Genomic DNA, 15,949 nt, shown 5'->3' with positions numbered 1-15,949 from the left:
AACAATCATTCTGTCACTATCAATGAGTAGTCACAAACATTTCCATCAGATGCATTTCAAACAGCCACACCACATGGGTCAATGCCCGTCTCACAGTCATACATACCCCCCGTCTCCCTTCAAGCACCCATAAATATTCTCACCACATCCATGTCAGTTAGTGATCCTGCTGGACAAGCATCGCCCCTCACTCAGCAAACACAACCCCCTTCCACTCCCATTCAGCTTACTGACATCATTCCCCAGGCAGCACCCCAGCCAACACAGCCTGCCATAATCCCTCAGCAGACCATTGTCCACCAACAACAGATAGGGATGGATCCCCATTCCTCCACACTTCAGCAATCACAACAGCAAATGGAGGCTAAGGCCACTGAGCTCGAACAACAAGTTGGTGCTACTCATCTACCAACGGAACAGCAGCAGAGACTCTCAGCTACAGCTGTGCAGAAACATCACCATGATCCTCAGCAGCAGGTCTTCATACAGCAGCCTATTCAACCTGCCCAGCCACCTCCTCATCAGCAACTGTTACCTACACAAACAGGTATGGATCAACAAGCTTTGTCATTACCACAGCCAGGAGAGCAACCTCAGACCTATAAACAGCCATCAATGGGGGATCATCATGAGCAGAGCACAATGCAATCGCAACAACTACACCAACAGCAAACTCTGCTACAACAGAAGCAGCAGCAACAACAGGCTTTATCACTTGAGGAACATCAGATCTATGTCCAGTTCGATCAGCAGCAACTGCTTCAACAGCAGCAGCTTCTGCAACAACAACAACAACAAGCCCTTTTACAGCAGCAACTCGAGCATCAGTTGCCTTCACAGCAACAACAGCAGAGCCAGTTATCACAGCAAGCTGGACAACACCATGCTGGAGCACAAGAACCAGAGAGGCAGCACCAATGTGGACAGCAGCAGCCCCAACAGACTCAACAGCAGCAGGAACAACAACTGCAGCAGCAAGCCTTACTCCGACAAGTGGAACAACAACAGCAACAAGCGCTAATGCAACAGCATTTTCAAATAAATGCTATTTTACAACAACAGCATCTACAGCATCAGGAGCAGCAACAAATTAAACTCCTGCAGCAAATAGAGCAACAGCAGCAAGCTCTGTTACAACAACAGTTAGAGCAACAACGTCAGCAACACGTTCTGTTACAACAACAACAGCAACAACAACAACAGCAACAACAGCAACAACAGCAACAACAACAACAGCTACAACAACAACAGCTACAACAACAACAGCAGCAACAACAACAGCAACAACAACAACAACAACAGCAGCAGCAACAACAACAACAACAGCAGCAACAGCAGCAACAACAACAACAACAACAAGCAGAGAGATTACAGCAATATGCTCCAATACAGCAACAGAACAGAGAGCAGCAAACAGCCACAACTCACCTTCAGCAAATTGAAAAACAAGAGACTGTCCCTATTCCACAAAGGAACAGCGAACAGCAGATTCAGCAGCAAGCAAGTGATAGACAGCATGTGTGTATCCCACAAATGAACCCCACTCAGTTTATATCTCACACTTCCCTAACACAGCAGGTGATAGAACAGCAACAGCAAGCATTATTGATCCAACAGCAGAAAGCATTTGTTACCCAGCCGCAGTACCATACCTCTGTTATGGAACCTCATATTCCAGTTGCCGCAGCTGTCAGCACTGAGGTGATTCAGCACCAAACATCTGCCTCACAGGCTCAAGTTCCCATGGCCATCCAGCAAGGACAAAATGAGACTCATCCCCAGAACCAGGGACAGAACCCAGTCAATTTTGTGGCCCAGAGTCCAGCCCAAGTAGTTCAGGCTATGACTGAGGCTCAAGTATCTCCTCCAGCAGCAGTTGCCCAGGGACAGAGTCATTGCATCCAGACCCAGCAAATGAATTTGCAAACAAATTATCAAGGACCTCTCACTCCAACACAGAGCCAAGGTGCTACTCAGACATTAATACAGACTCCATCTTTGCATCAAACAGCTACCCAGCCCCAGCAATCACATGTCCAGGGCCTAGTTGTTGATATGACAGGCAAACAAAATCAAGCTGCTGTCCAGTTTCCAGCTGCAGTTGCATCAATTCCCAGTCAAATCCAACATGAGTCTCATTTTCAGCAAAATGTTCAAATGCCAGGACTCATGCAGCCTCAGCTCCAGCAGCAAACTCAAGACCAGTCACCTTGTCAGGTGCATGCTCAGGCTGCAGCTGGACTTTTGACTCCTCAGTATGTCACACAGCTTACTCACCAAGCCATGCCATCTGTACAACAGGACATAACTCATATTACACAACAGCAGCAGCCAGTACTGCAGTATCAACAGATGGTCCCTTCTTCTGGCTCTGCCAGTCTTGCAAAAACGGACAATTTAATTTCCACAGTTGGCCCTGTAAACTTTCCTGCCATACCTCGTCCTGTGCAGCAAGCTGGACAAGGCTATATTCCAGCACAAGCTCTTCAATCTCAGCCGCAGTCCCTGGGATATACTACTGATCCATCAGCCCTTCAACCCATCTCACAGCCTGCTCTGCCTCAGTCCACAGAGCAGTACCAACAGCATCTGCAGAAGCTTCCTCAAGTGCATGAACTGCCAGCTCCACCTCCTCCACAGGCTCAGTTACTGTTACAGGCCACTGCAGCACCTGTTCAGCAACCGGCTCCTGTTAAGCATCAGCTTTTTCCACAGTGTCCAAATCATTCACATTTGGTCACCCATCCACCCACACAAACAGTGTCCAGTCATGTGGCTGAGCAACACTCCCAGAACACTGCGCTTCCCTTGTATAGTCATCTAGCGACAGGTCCTACTCAGTCTCCACCTCACCAGGCCAACCAGATGCTACCAGAGTACACACACACACAAACCAGCATCCAGGCCCAAACACAGACACTCATTCAGGCACCAACACATTCTCAGACGCAGACACTTACTGATACACAGTCTGTTCTGACCAATGCTGTCTTTCCTGCTCAACAAATGCTCCTCAGTCCCTCTCATACCTCATCTCCCTCAACAACATTACCATCTCTGCCATCCCTCCATCCTGCTGCTGCCCCTGCTCCAGAGCTACCCACATCTCCACCAGTGGCTCAGGTAACCATACCGAAGCCGGCCGACTTTATCCCCACCTCCCCTCCGCCTGTCGCTACTCTGCAATCACTTGATTCTAATGTCCCCAAACTGCCCCGAGCCTCACTGCAAGACTGTGACCTTTCCCTGCTGGGCAATGCTCAGGTACAGGAAGAATGGAAGTTGCTGTATTATTTAAGTGATAGTTTTACTTTGTTGACATGTTGACAGAATGACTGATAGTACTGCTAATTTGATCTGTTAATCTAATAATAATCAAATATCTGTTGATTGTGTCTTTTTGGTTCAAATGAACAAGTCTTGTTCTTTAAAGATGTATATTCATAGAGCAGTAAAAGTTATTGTATGACATGTTATCCATGACATTACATTACATAATATATTTTTTGTGTGCACTGCTTTATTTGTTTGTATGCCTGTTACTCTTCAGGGTGGCCCATACCTGTCAGAGCGTCCTTCTTCTTCAGGGTATGTCTGATATTATTTCCTGATCTTAACTCCAGCAAGTGGAGCTAGCTGGTGTATGGATGTCGTGGCACATTTTCATCAGTCAAAACTAAATTATTTTTGTATGAGTGGTGATAATGGTAGAGTATGTATGTCATTTAACAAGGTAAAACATGTTGCAGATCAAGGACGCAAATTTTAGTCTAGTTTGCTCTTGGTATGAATGAGGGGCACCGCCTTCTCCTGGAGGTAATAAATCAATCGAAATAATTTAATTAATCATTATATTAACTGGAGTTGGAGCTGTACCATATGCAACCATAAAAAATGCTATAAATGCATGTGCTTTTGCTCTTTAAAGGTCCCGTGTGTATGATTTAGTTATGTAAATAAATCTAAGAGACACTTATTGAGCGTCCCACAAAACTGTATTCAATCAGGAGCCAGAACTCCACAATGTAGCAAATCACTTTGTTAGTGAGATTAGAGATTAGTTTGTTGGAGAGTAAAGGCTCCCCATCACCAAATGTGTTCATGAAGTGATGTAGTCAGCAGGACACCAATGGCAGCAACAGACAGGAAGTTAGCCTGAAGCTGATATTACTGACAGCAGTTTTAAAGGCCCAGTGTGTACAATTTAGGTAGATTGATTGACAGAAAGTGAAGGTATTACTCATAATTGCTTTCTAATGAAATCTTACAAAGCAAATAGAGAGGAATGTCTCACTGTCATACACAATGAAAGATTTAAAAACTAAATAACTAATACTTTAAAACATGTATGGGAACATCATCAGCTGTGTTTGCCACACTTACAAACATATGAAACTGTTCATGCACAAACACACATAGAAATATAGCTGTCCCACCATCTTGTTTTATTTTATAAACTTTGAACCTATTTGGTTAATTGCTGTGTGTCAGCAACAGGCAGATTTACAGTGAAAGTGTGTCTGCTTGATAGCAGCGGAGAATTATCACATGATGACAAGAAAAAACAAAACGACAATATAGAACCGTCAAATATATTCCTAATATACTTGAAATATCAACTGATAAAGAGCGAGAGGGAGAAAGTGAGTGTCAGTCAACCTTGGCTGAAGTTTGGGAGGAAAGTTAAGTATCCACACTGGCATGTCTGTAGCAGTCTGTGGTCAGCTTCCTCTTCACTCTCAGCAGTCGTTACTGTAATACATCTCCACTTTGAACTGAAACTTCTCTCACTCCAGTCATCTTCCACTTCTTTATTTGAAGAGATGGCAAAGGAGTAGCTGATTTTGAAATGTTTAGTCTCTGTCATAGATTAAGTCACATCATGATATGTAATTGTTCTGCTTACCTTACCACCCACAGATCTGTCCCAGCGAATGGAGAAGAACCTCTTCAGCTCTTGGCCAATGGCAAATTAGAAAAATTAAAAACTCAAAGAAGATCCTCCTCCCAGAGGACTGAGAAGGTTTCACATCAGTTTCAACTGAGCATGCTCCAGGTAGATTTAAAAACAAATGGCAAAAAATATATTAATGATATATTCCAACATAGTCTGAAAACAACGAGAGCAATAATGTTGATTTGTTTTGTCCATTACAGGTGTCCAGCAGTGGGGACAATATGGTGGAATGCCAGTTGGAGACCCACAGCAACAAGATGGTGACATTTAAATTTGACATTGAAGGGGACGCACCTGAGGACATAGCAGATTGCATGGTAAACTGCCCACCTTCTCCAATAATAATAATAACAATGATGATACATTTTATTGATAAATGCCTTTCAGAACACCCAAGGACACCTATAAACTAAGATAAAAATAAAAAATGAGAAAAAACGAACAATCAAACAGCAATAACAGTCTGCTTTCAATCTTCAATTTATTGTCTGTAGGTGGAAGAGGACTTTGTCCTTGATGTGGAGAAAGAGACATTTGTTGAAGAGCTTAGAACAATAGTTAAAAAAGCCCAGGAAATTCTCCAAACACATTTACAGGTATGTTGATAGCAGTGTTCTCATTAGTCACATTCTCTCCTTTTTCCTGTTTTCACTAAACAAAAACAATCACAATTTTATCACTGATGTTATTTTTAATGTAATTAAGGAATTTGATTTTTGATTTTCTGACAGACTGGATCTACTGAGCAACTACATGTGAGCACACCCACTAGCTCAGCAGGTGATTTGGACATATGATTCTTGAATACAAATATAGTTTGTACAAGTGTTGTACATACTGTAATTTAACTTGTTATAAATGTAATAGTAAAGCATCTTTGTGATCTCTTTGCAGAATCGGTGCCCCATTCCTCTCCAGTGGGACGCTGGCGCTTTTTCATCAACCAGACAATCCGCCATAGAGACTCTCTTTCCAGCCAAGGAGGAGCCATACCACTACAGGCTTTTGAAACAAAGATAATGGATTCTTTGGAATTAGAGAAAGGTGAGTTCTTTTGAAGCCAGGTTCAGTGCTTTGGCTTATTAACATGACTAACTAAATTGACTAAACTGACTAAATTAACCATATATTACTGTTTCTGGCTGCAGAAAGTGAAGGATCACAAAGTCTGGAGTCCTTGAGTGGAATGGCCTCTCCCCCATGCCCTACCCTTACTGCTACCTCCCTTCCAGGCTCTACCACTTCAGCCCCTGCTTCCATGTCCCACTCAGACACCACTGCCCCTGAAAGCATCTCTGCATTAGCCTCCACTCTCAATGCTTCTGTCCCCATCACTGCTTCCGAAGGTCTTGAACCGACAGTCCTCACCTCTACATCTACTGATCAGATTTCCACCGCTCCCTCATCCTTAACCATCCATTCTGCTGCTAACCTCCACACCTTGTCTACTACTCCTACTCCTACTGTTGTCTCTCCCACACCCACCACTGTTGTTCGTGATATCTTCATTCCTCCAGGGAGCAGTGGCTGCTCCACTGTGGGTCAAATTATAGGGCATACAGTGATAACATCTTCAAGGTCATGCGTGTCTGCAATGGACCAGTCCTCAACCTCTTTTCATTCCCCTCCTCCTACTGCTGCAGTGGCCTCCACAGTAAGCCAAGGTGGCATAGAGCATCAGCAGACCCTTAGCCAGGTGGACAAATCGGTCTCACAACAACAGCCACAGCTACAGGCTTCAGTACAACAGCAGGTAACAGCAGCTCTACAACAAATGCAGTCAGTGGAGCCTGAACAACAACAGCAGCAACAGCAGCAACAGCAACAGCAACAGCAGCAACAGCAGCAACAGCAACAGCAGCAACAGCAGCAACAGCAGCAGCAGCAACAACAACAGCAACAACAGCAGCAGCAACAACAACAGCAACAACAGCAACAGCAGCAACAACAGCAACAGCAACAACAACAGCAACTTTACAAAGAACAAATGCAGCTGCAGCAGGAACAAGCTTTGCAACAGTCTATCCAGCAGTTACAACAACAACAGCAGCAGCTCATGCAGAAACAAATACCCCTTCAGCAACAGCTGGCTGAGGTGCAGGGACTGCCTCAACCAAGTCATACAGAGGTGGTGGCACAGTCTATCCCTCTGCAGCAGTTTCTGCCACCTGTGCCCCCCCAGCAGGCCCAAATAGCCCACGTTCAACAGCAAACAACACAATGTACCCCACAGCTGCTGCAACAGCCTCAGTTGCAGCAGGTAGCACAGCAGGTTTTGGCACCACTTGCTGCTGTGGTGTCCCAGCAGCAGGCTCACATTGATCACCTGCAGCAGCAACAGTTAAACCTGCAACAGACGATACAGTTACAACAGCAGCAAATGGTGCAACAGCAGCTGCAGCAGCAGCAACTGTTGATGGGTGCTGTGTCAATGAAGCCAGATCAAGGCCAAATGTTGCCCTTGTCAATAAATCAACAGTTTCTTCAACAACAGGCACAGCTAAATGTTACACCTGCACCACAACAGCAAATCCCACAGCAAGCTCAAAACACAGGTGACCACACACAACCGCAGGAGGTTGTTAAAGCCATGGATACACCCCAGACACAGCAGCAGTTTCCACTGCAGAAGCAGTCATCTTCACAGATGTCAGAGTCGGAAGTGTCAACAGGAGACACAAGTGTCACCGAAGACACTGGCAGCTACTCTGCCCCTTTTCACCCTTCCTCTGACTCTTCTCTGCCTCCTCTCCATCTGTCAAGTGCTGAAGCGCCTTTACCTGCTCTCTCCCTAACAATGACGCCATCCCCCGCTCAACCTTCCTCTGTTGCTGAGTCAGACAGTGAAGGCCCTCCCAAAATTGATTATGTAGACAACCGGATAAAGACTCTGGATGAAAAGCTGAGGAACCTGTTGTATCAGGAGTACAGCAGTGGGGCAGCATTGATCGGAGTAGCCGCCTCTGACCCTACATCAGCTGCCTCCACATCAGCAGGTGGAGACGAGTCTTCTGAGCTGCAGTCACTCCACCACATGTCTTTCCCCCCACCTGACTCCACATCAGACACTTCCCCCCACTCTTCATCCTCCACAACCTCTTCTACCACCTCCCGTTCCTCCTCCACCTCCCCTGATCCAGAAGGGGATGGAGGAGAAGAGAATGTTTTCTTGGAAGTGGCCAACTCTGCAGGGCTAGGTCCAGTGGAGCAGCAGCCTGGCCCATTTCCACCCTCCACCTCTCCCTCATTGACCCCACCTACCTCTCTCCTGCCTCCTAATCAAGGTGACTCTGCTGGTTCCCAGCGCCCACCTGTACCAGGAGAACCAACCATTCTCGTGAGTGAATGCTTCAGATGAGTTTTTGAGTAAATTCTCCGTTTAAAATTACATTATAGTGAATTTACATTATTTAATTGTTTCTATTTTAGTGTGTCAATGTGACTCCCCTTTGTTCTATTTCAGGTGTCCATGAGAAATGTTTACATTTTTGAGTGTCTCTCCATTTTATATGTTTGTATACTATGATGCCATTCTTAATTGTCTCAAATGTTGTAGGCTGTGCCCTCACACTCTGACAACAGTGCCACCGGAGAAGCATTGTGGCCTCCCAATCAGCAACCAATCCCCCTGCGGCATGGACATCAGCAGCAGCACAATGTAGGAGGTGGATATTTTGGCCTAAACCTGACATGTCCTAGTATCAGAAATCCTGTTAGCAAGAAATCATGGACTCGCAAATTCAAAAACTGGGCATGCAAACTGCGCCACTCCGCCAGCTTGTTCAAGAAGCCCAGAGTCCAGCAAGGTAGCGTCCTTTAAGGGAGCGAGAGAGAGAGAGAGAAAGAGAGAGAGAGAAAGAGAGAGAGAATGTTGGGGCATGGACCTAAATCTAATCTACTACTAGCTTTAACATAGTATAATAACTGGCTTAACCCTCAGGAATTAATAACTATTAATGCTAATGGATATTGTTGTTTACAGTTATATAATTATGTTTATGTACATTGTGATGTGACTGTAGTCCCCATCTAATTCTATTGTTGACATCTTCAATATATTATTGTTTTAATTTCATTTAATTTGTGACTGAATTGATTTTTGCAAAATTTAATTTTCTTTGCCATTTTTCTTTTTGCATGGGTTACTATCCAGGGGTGCGAACATTGGAGGGTAGAGGCGGGTAGGACATTGGCACAGTGTAGGAAGAGGTTGGCATCAGATATCTGAGGCCCATCCGAGTGCAGATGAGCTCTGGAGCAAAGCTCAGCTGTGACTGTGTCCAGGACATAATTCCTTCTCATAACACTCCCTTCCCTGTCTCTAATTCCACCGGCGCTGCCAGCACCAACCTTCTCACCTTCTCACTTCCACCTGCTGGCTCAGTTGTAGAAAGAACCATGTTACTCGCGTCATAAATCACACAAATGTCATTTTGTAGTTGCCAAGTTGCTAAACTATTATGTAATTGCTTGCTTCTCATTTGTGCAGCTCATACAATACAGCATTGCTCCATGAGACACTACTACATGATGTAGTTGTAGCATAGGAATATATGAGGGTTATTTTTATAGGCAGATTCAGATGGAACATTATTATTTCTAGTATTTCTTGGGAACTTTATTAGGAGCCTTATATGCAAGTCAGATCCTGCCATGGATGGATAGGCATTTCTAACCTGCTTTATTATCACCCTGTTTTAATATTCCAGTCATCCTGCATGTATGTTTTACATGAGTGACTAATTATGGATACTTTCCTGTAAGTAACACCTGTTTCAGGCTGCATATATTTATGTTTATGGTCTTTATTTATTCAGTAGTTATCCATCTGCACACTTTGTTAATGCACCATACTCCACATCTAACACTGCACAATATGACTGTGGATCTGAGCACAGATCTCAAACTTAACATTGGGCTTTGTTGAGTGAGTGAGTGAGTTGTGAACTGGTGAGAATGAGAGAGTGGAACTTGGGTGGGTGGAACTAAACTGTTGTAAATTGCCATGTCTCTGTTTGTGCTTAGTTTAATGACTTCCTTAAATTGTATTCACCACTCCTTCCAAAAACCCCATCATGCATTTACCTTGTGTGCATTTTCACTTCAACAAACACTTTGTTATTTAGAATTTAGTCAAAGACTGACACTGATCTCAGGATATGTTTGCATTTTTCATAGACTTGAACACATGTGATCTAAGTATGAACAGTGATGGTGTGTGACATTTGTGCGTGATTTCTAACATTGTGCCTTCATGTCTGTGCCCCATGTTTGTCCATGTGCATCTACATGTCTCTTTTTCTTGTACATGTTTCTGTGTCTGTTGTGTTTGTTCATCTTGTCATTCATGTGCTCTTTATATTTCTCTGTGTGTTTTTGTCTCTTGTCATTTTTCGTTTTACACCCCCATTTCTTTATTAGATGGACAATCCACCTGTCAGGCGCTCAGAGAGGAGAAAGAGGTGCCACCCCTAAATCCAGTTCAGTTGCGCAAAGGACGATTCCAGGTTGGAGGAGTACCTAACCCTTTGCCAAAACCTTCCCCAATGAAGCTTCAGTATCGTTGACAAACATCTATTGTTTCTCATTACCTTTGCGATCAGGTGACTCCAGTACTCCAGACCTCTCCTAAAAAGGATCCAACATCAGGCCATGGTAGCACTCAAAGGAAAGTGGGACGTTTCTCTGTAACCCAGGCAGAGATGAAGAAAGAGGATGGGCAGACTGATACCTCCCTGGTGTCTCCTCATTTGGAGAGGGAGAGGAGGAGATCTCGGGTAAAGGAAGGGGAGAAAGATGAAAGTAAAAGGATGTCAGTGTCAGCCCATCAGTCTCGGGGTCATGGACCTCACCACTCGCCTCTGGGCAGCAGCGATGATGATGAGAGCGAGTTGGAGGACGAAGGCCTGAGAAAAGAACTACACAATCTCAGAGAGAAGTGAGTCTGTGAGAGTACATATTTTGGAGTTGTTATAGCAGCAGATTTGCGGTTTGCTTCTGTTTTTATATATTTATATGTGCCCATTCACTTTTGTGATATACCACAAATATTTTCACACTTTTTAATCTCCTACTGCCTAGACACATAAAAGAGGTGGTATCCCTTCAGGCCCAGCAGAATAGAGAGCTGCAGGAACTCTACAGACAACTTCGTTCCCTCAAAGACCAAAGACAGAGTCTGCCTGCCTGTCTTTCCCTAAGCCCTCCTCTTCCCATGGCTCCTGTCGTCTCTCCACGCAGGCCCAGGCCAGCAAAAATCAAACTCCGGCCCCGACCTCACTCTCACATGGATAACAATGGGGTCACACACTCTGGTAAGGTTTTTCACTTTCTTCTTTCTCCCTGATCTGTTTCATTGCATTCGCTCTGTAAGTATTCCATGCATCTCTAATTTAGGGATTCAGCAGTCAAGCAGTATCTCAGGTGGTGAACAGAACAGACTGCCCCTCTACTGCAACCCTGCACACTACCCATCACTGCCTGCTAAAAGAGGTATGTTTGCTACAAAAGAGATCAAATATATTGTTCTCTTCTAAACACTTACCCGGTAATACATATGAAGGTTCATATACTGTATCACTGCTTTCAATATTGAAAATAAAATAAATAAAGTAAATAAAAAAACAACCTGTCGGATTTTGTGGAATTCAGTGGTTTGATGTATCCCTGTTCATTGTTTCATAGATCAGAGTCCTCTAAGAAAAAGCACATTCACAGATGAACTGCACAAACTTGTTGATAATTGGACAAAGGAGTCGGCGGGCCCTGTCCCAGCCAAGCCTTCACTGAATCAGCTCAAGCAGATTCAGCAGGTGCAGGAATTGGGAGGCTGGAGTCCTTCGACTGAGGTAAGACTTCACATCAAAAAAAGAATATATATATATATATATAGCACTTGTAAAGGAATACCTATTTAACATGCAAAGTTTATAGAATTTATAGAATTTACATGTATTCAAGACTTGCCAAGACCAAGGAAGCTTCCTCCTACATATCATTTGAGGGTCCAACTTGAAATATGGGGTGAGAATGAGAGAACAATACTGGACAGGTCACTGGCCTAGCCTAGCCTAACAACCATCCATGCATTCATAGACTCTAAGGGTCTGTGAATTATTGATTGAATTAAATAACCTGACCCCATTCAGCATGTCTTTAGACAGTGGGAATACCTAAACAGAGTCCACATAGATACAGGGAGAAAATGCAAACTCCATACAGGAAGGCCCTTGGTCAAACTCTCCAGATACAATCTGAATTCTCTTTATACTTTACCCTTTTTTTAAATATTTTCCCTGGATTCATGGCTCAATCAAAATACACAGAACAGTTTAAATGTTGTGCTCAATGATCATGCTCTTTATTTTAATTCTCAACAAGAAACCGAAAACCGAAACCTACTGTACAATACCAAACATTATTTTTGTGCTCACAACTATATTTCTTACAGGTGGCTACACCAGGTTGGTTCCCAGTAGCACCACTGAACCACCAAGCTTCTCAAGCCCCTGTCAGCTTACCTGTGGCAGCCCCTTCTCATTACACAGTTGGAGGAAGCGTGTCCAATCTCCCTTCTCCAGGACCTCCAGCAAAAACACAAATGGCTCAGGTGCCACAGATGCAGCCAAGTTTACACCTCCATCAGTCTCTCCCCCTCCAGCAGATAACCTATCAGCAGCCCCCGCCCTGCCAGCAGATACCGCAGCACCAGATGCAAACTCCGGTACAGTCTCAGTCGTCACCACCGACACAGCCGATTACCCAGCTTCCCCACTCATCACCTCAAAACCAGCCAGTGCTGCCTTCTCAAATGCCCACATCTATTGTGTCTACGGCCACATCTTTGCTGCCCAGCAGTGGTAACACTGCACCCTCAGATAGTACTGCTGCTTCTGGGGGAACATGCTGCTCCTGTCCCTCATCCTCCTGCACCTGTTCCTCCTCTTGCTCTTCTGCTGCTCTACCTTCCAGTGCCAAAATTCACCCAACAACCCCCACCTCAACTCTTTCTTTGGGACAGAAATGAAATTGAGGTGAAATGTGAGGGCAATATGAAGGTGCAAGAGATTGAACATCTAAGTTGTTAAGTGGATCTATTTGAAGTGTTAGCTCTTTGTATGTATGTGGAAATTGTGACTACAATGAATATATGGATTGAAGTGTGTTTCTGGATGACATGAAGAGAGAATGTGAGGGATGATAGATAATATGGAAAGCTGGCGTCTCTGAATCGTGGAATGTTTGGGTGTTGAGATGTATAAACTCTTTAATGTATGGGTGAGTACATTTATGAGTGTGAGTTATTGTTTATGGATTATTGAAGTACATATCTTTGATGTCCTTTGACACAGTTTAAAATTAATGTTTCTGATTTCAAAACCAACACAGTTGGACCTGAGTTCTCCCCACGCAGAGACAAGAGGGTCAGAATATTTGACAGTGTGTTGTTGTTCAATTTGTCAAAGCTTACAGTGAAAGGACTATCAATATTAAAAGTGCAATTAGCAATGGTCAGCAAAATGGATCAGCATGTATTGTATTGATTTGTCTGAAAGGCATTAGATATTTTTGTATAAGCACATCGATGAATACCAGACGCAATGAGCTTTTTTTAATGATCTTGACATGATCTTTTAAAAAAAAAACAGGCCTACTGTATAACACAGGGTGTTTAAATAGGCAGTGAAAACAATTAAACCGCAGCATGTTACACAACAAAGCACAGTTAAGTTGTCTGGATACCATCATTACCATAATATGACCAAATACATTGTTAGTGTTATGCACCATACTGCATGTGTATTATTTCATGTTTATTGCATAGAAGCAGACTTAATTACAATCAGGGGTTCGGTATAAATTCAGATAAAGTCTTAATATGATGGCTAATTGGAATAAACCATCTATGTTCAGTGGATACCTGGGTCGACTTAACCCAAGACTGCATGACTAAATGACTGCTTGAGTGCAAACCTGTCTGCACTCGCTATATATTCATTAATCTCATGTTATTTGTGTGTAGCCTACTGAGAAAAATAATCAGTCATGAGTAAATTTGGATTCAGGATGACCTGCTTTCACGTTTGTCATTTGAGATTTTAGCTCCGCAATTCAAAGTATATCACCGTGTCATGCTGAGGTGAATAAAGACAACTGCCAAGTCAAAGATGGGGTGGGGGGCATATAGGTTATTCCTTTATTGCCTTTAAAAAATGACATTTGTTGTGAGTGTGTGATTGTTTATTTTTGTGTGTGAGACAGTGTTTTTGAAGATAGTCTCATCGAATAGTGCATCGTAAATTGCACCTGTTATACTCAAAGCGGCCTCTCAAACATCACTGTGCTGTTTGCTTTCCTATACTGTACATCCTGAGCTTGTTTCCTCAAGTGAGCCCTTAGACCATATAGTGTACCAGTTGTCAGCTTGCTTTCCAACACTGTTGTTTTGCGATGTACCATTTCTTTATTTCAGTTAACCGTTTAGTCTTCAACCACAGATCGTCGGTGTGATAACATCTGTCAGAAGCTGAACTGTGGGATACGTGTGCTTTATTCGCACTAACAGGTTTACTCATGTTCAATGTTCTATTCCTCTGTTCATAAACTCACTTCACTTTTAGTCACAGAAATAAACAGGGTAATATATCCGAAGCAGATATATTACTGTACTATATACTTTATTGGGTTATCAGTGTGTTTAGCCATACATACATTTGACCATTGATAGTCGGGCCTTAATATTTTTTTGACATAACAAGTAGCCTGTAGTCAAAGTAACATTTCAGTTGTATTAATGATGAAGAGAGTGTGTGCCACAGAAAACAGGAGAGTGTACAGGATGTAAACGAGTGTAATGTAAGTCTTAGAAATTTAAATCAGTGGTGGGTAAGGACTGGTTAATGCTAAAGGATATGGTTGGCAAACTGCAACTGCGTAGAGTATAACAACGGTTTTCTGTATTTGTTGCTTTTTAAAAAAAAACAACCCACATTTTCACAGCAATGTAGTTCATTATTATTGAAGGTGAGATACTGTGCTGTCATGTCTGATACTAACATGTTGACCACAAGCTAAAGCATTTTGATCATGATGTGAAGCTGGCTTTGTCCTTGAAGTGTTACCAAAACATTATCTAAAAGATAAAGATTATTTTTGTATTTTGAAATGGGGTTGTACAAATTGTATAAATTTGTTCTCATCATTATTACCCAGAGGTTAACTGAAAGTAGGAAACACAGGTTACCATTGCTGTTTACATGGGATTCCCCTTCCTTGATATACCTCTCTGAGTCATTTAAGATTATATTCAAAGAATCTTTGGTCATTTTTAATGTCTTATTTCTGTTTCAAACCATGAAACTTGCTGGTACATAACAGAAAGACTTATGCTTTTGGACTGCAGGTCAAATATAGTAAATTTCGAAATGAATATAACAAAAACCTGGGGAGTCCCAAATGGCTTTAAAGAGTAACTATTACTAAAAAGGTCACGTGGACAAAGAAACTTAGAAATATAAGGAATGTTTCCTGTAATTTAGCCTCTATAAATTGTGACAAATTCAACTGTTGATTTTATTCATGGTTTGTTACTAATCTAAATAAATGATGTAAAACATCAAATTGTGTTGTTTGTTTGTTTTTTATGACGTAATTTGAATGACTGCAGTGACTGATTGTGTTTGATTTAGAACATGAGACCTGGGACAGGATCTACATGTGTATATACTTCAAATAACTTTATTTACAAATAAAAACATCAGTAGCTAAAGATAAGTCAGAGACCAAAAATAGGATGAAATATCAAGCATTGGCTTAGTTTATCCCTGTATTTGCCAATTAATCTTTTTTGTGGAGCACTGCAAAACTGAGTGAAATCAAACTTTGATTTAATAATTTTGTTAATTGTTTTATTGAATATTTTAATGATAGAGCATGATTATTTATAATATATATATTTGTGTTTACATAAATGTGTTTACATATAATATATAA

The 15,949-nt window shown here is 42.6% G+C and overlaps 1 protein-coding gene across 7 annotated transcripts in view; it reads left to right on the top strand.

Annotated features, from left to right (window-relative positions):
• si:dkey-151g10.3 (serine/threonine-protein kinase WNK3) overlaps positions 1-15,577 on the top strand; it is a 38,018-nt gene extending 22,441 nt beyond the window's left edge. For 2 of the 7 annotated variants that reach the window (XM_058641978.1, XM_058641977.1), the window contains exons 11-25: positions 31-3,264; positions 3,551-3,588; positions 4,921-5,056; positions 5,158-5,274; positions 5,452-5,553; positions 5,689-5,737; positions 5,852-6,001; positions 6,106-8,294; positions 8,514-8,763; positions 10,379-10,464; positions 10,561-10,895; positions 11,039-11,271; positions 11,354-11,449; positions 11,642-11,805; positions 12,408-15,577. In XM_058641978.1, the coding sequence (XP_058497961.1) occupies positions 31-3,264; positions 3,551-3,588; positions 4,921-5,056; positions 5,158-5,274; positions 5,452-5,553; positions 5,689-5,737; positions 5,852-6,001; positions 6,106-8,294; positions 8,514-8,763; positions 10,379-10,464; positions 10,561-10,895; positions 11,039-11,271; positions 11,354-11,449; positions 11,642-11,805; positions 12,408-12,983 (7,755 nt within the window). In that variant the 3' untranslated portion in view covers positions 12,984-15,577. Of the gene's footprint in view, positions 1-30; positions 3,265-3,550; positions 3,589-4,920; positions 5,057-5,157; positions 5,275-5,451; positions 5,554-5,688; positions 5,738-5,851; positions 6,002-6,105; positions 8,295-8,513; positions 8,764-10,378; positions 10,465-10,560; positions 10,896-11,038; positions 11,272-11,353; positions 11,450-11,641; positions 11,806-12,407 lie in introns of those variants that run through there. The other 5 variants (XM_058641983.1, XM_058641982.1, XM_058641980.1 and 2 more) reach the window with 4 other exon arrangements.
• The last annotated feature ends 372 nt before the right edge of the window (positions 15,578-15,949 follow it).

This window comes from Solea solea, chromosome 11 (genome assembly GCF_958295425.1).
Source record: "Solea solea chromosome 11, fSolSol10.1, whole genome shotgun sequence".
NCBI classification, from domain to species: domain Eukaryota; kingdom Metazoa; phylum Chordata; class Actinopteri; order Pleuronectiformes; family Soleidae; genus Solea; species Solea solea.
This window is presented reverse-complemented; position numbering and strand designations above follow the sequence as displayed.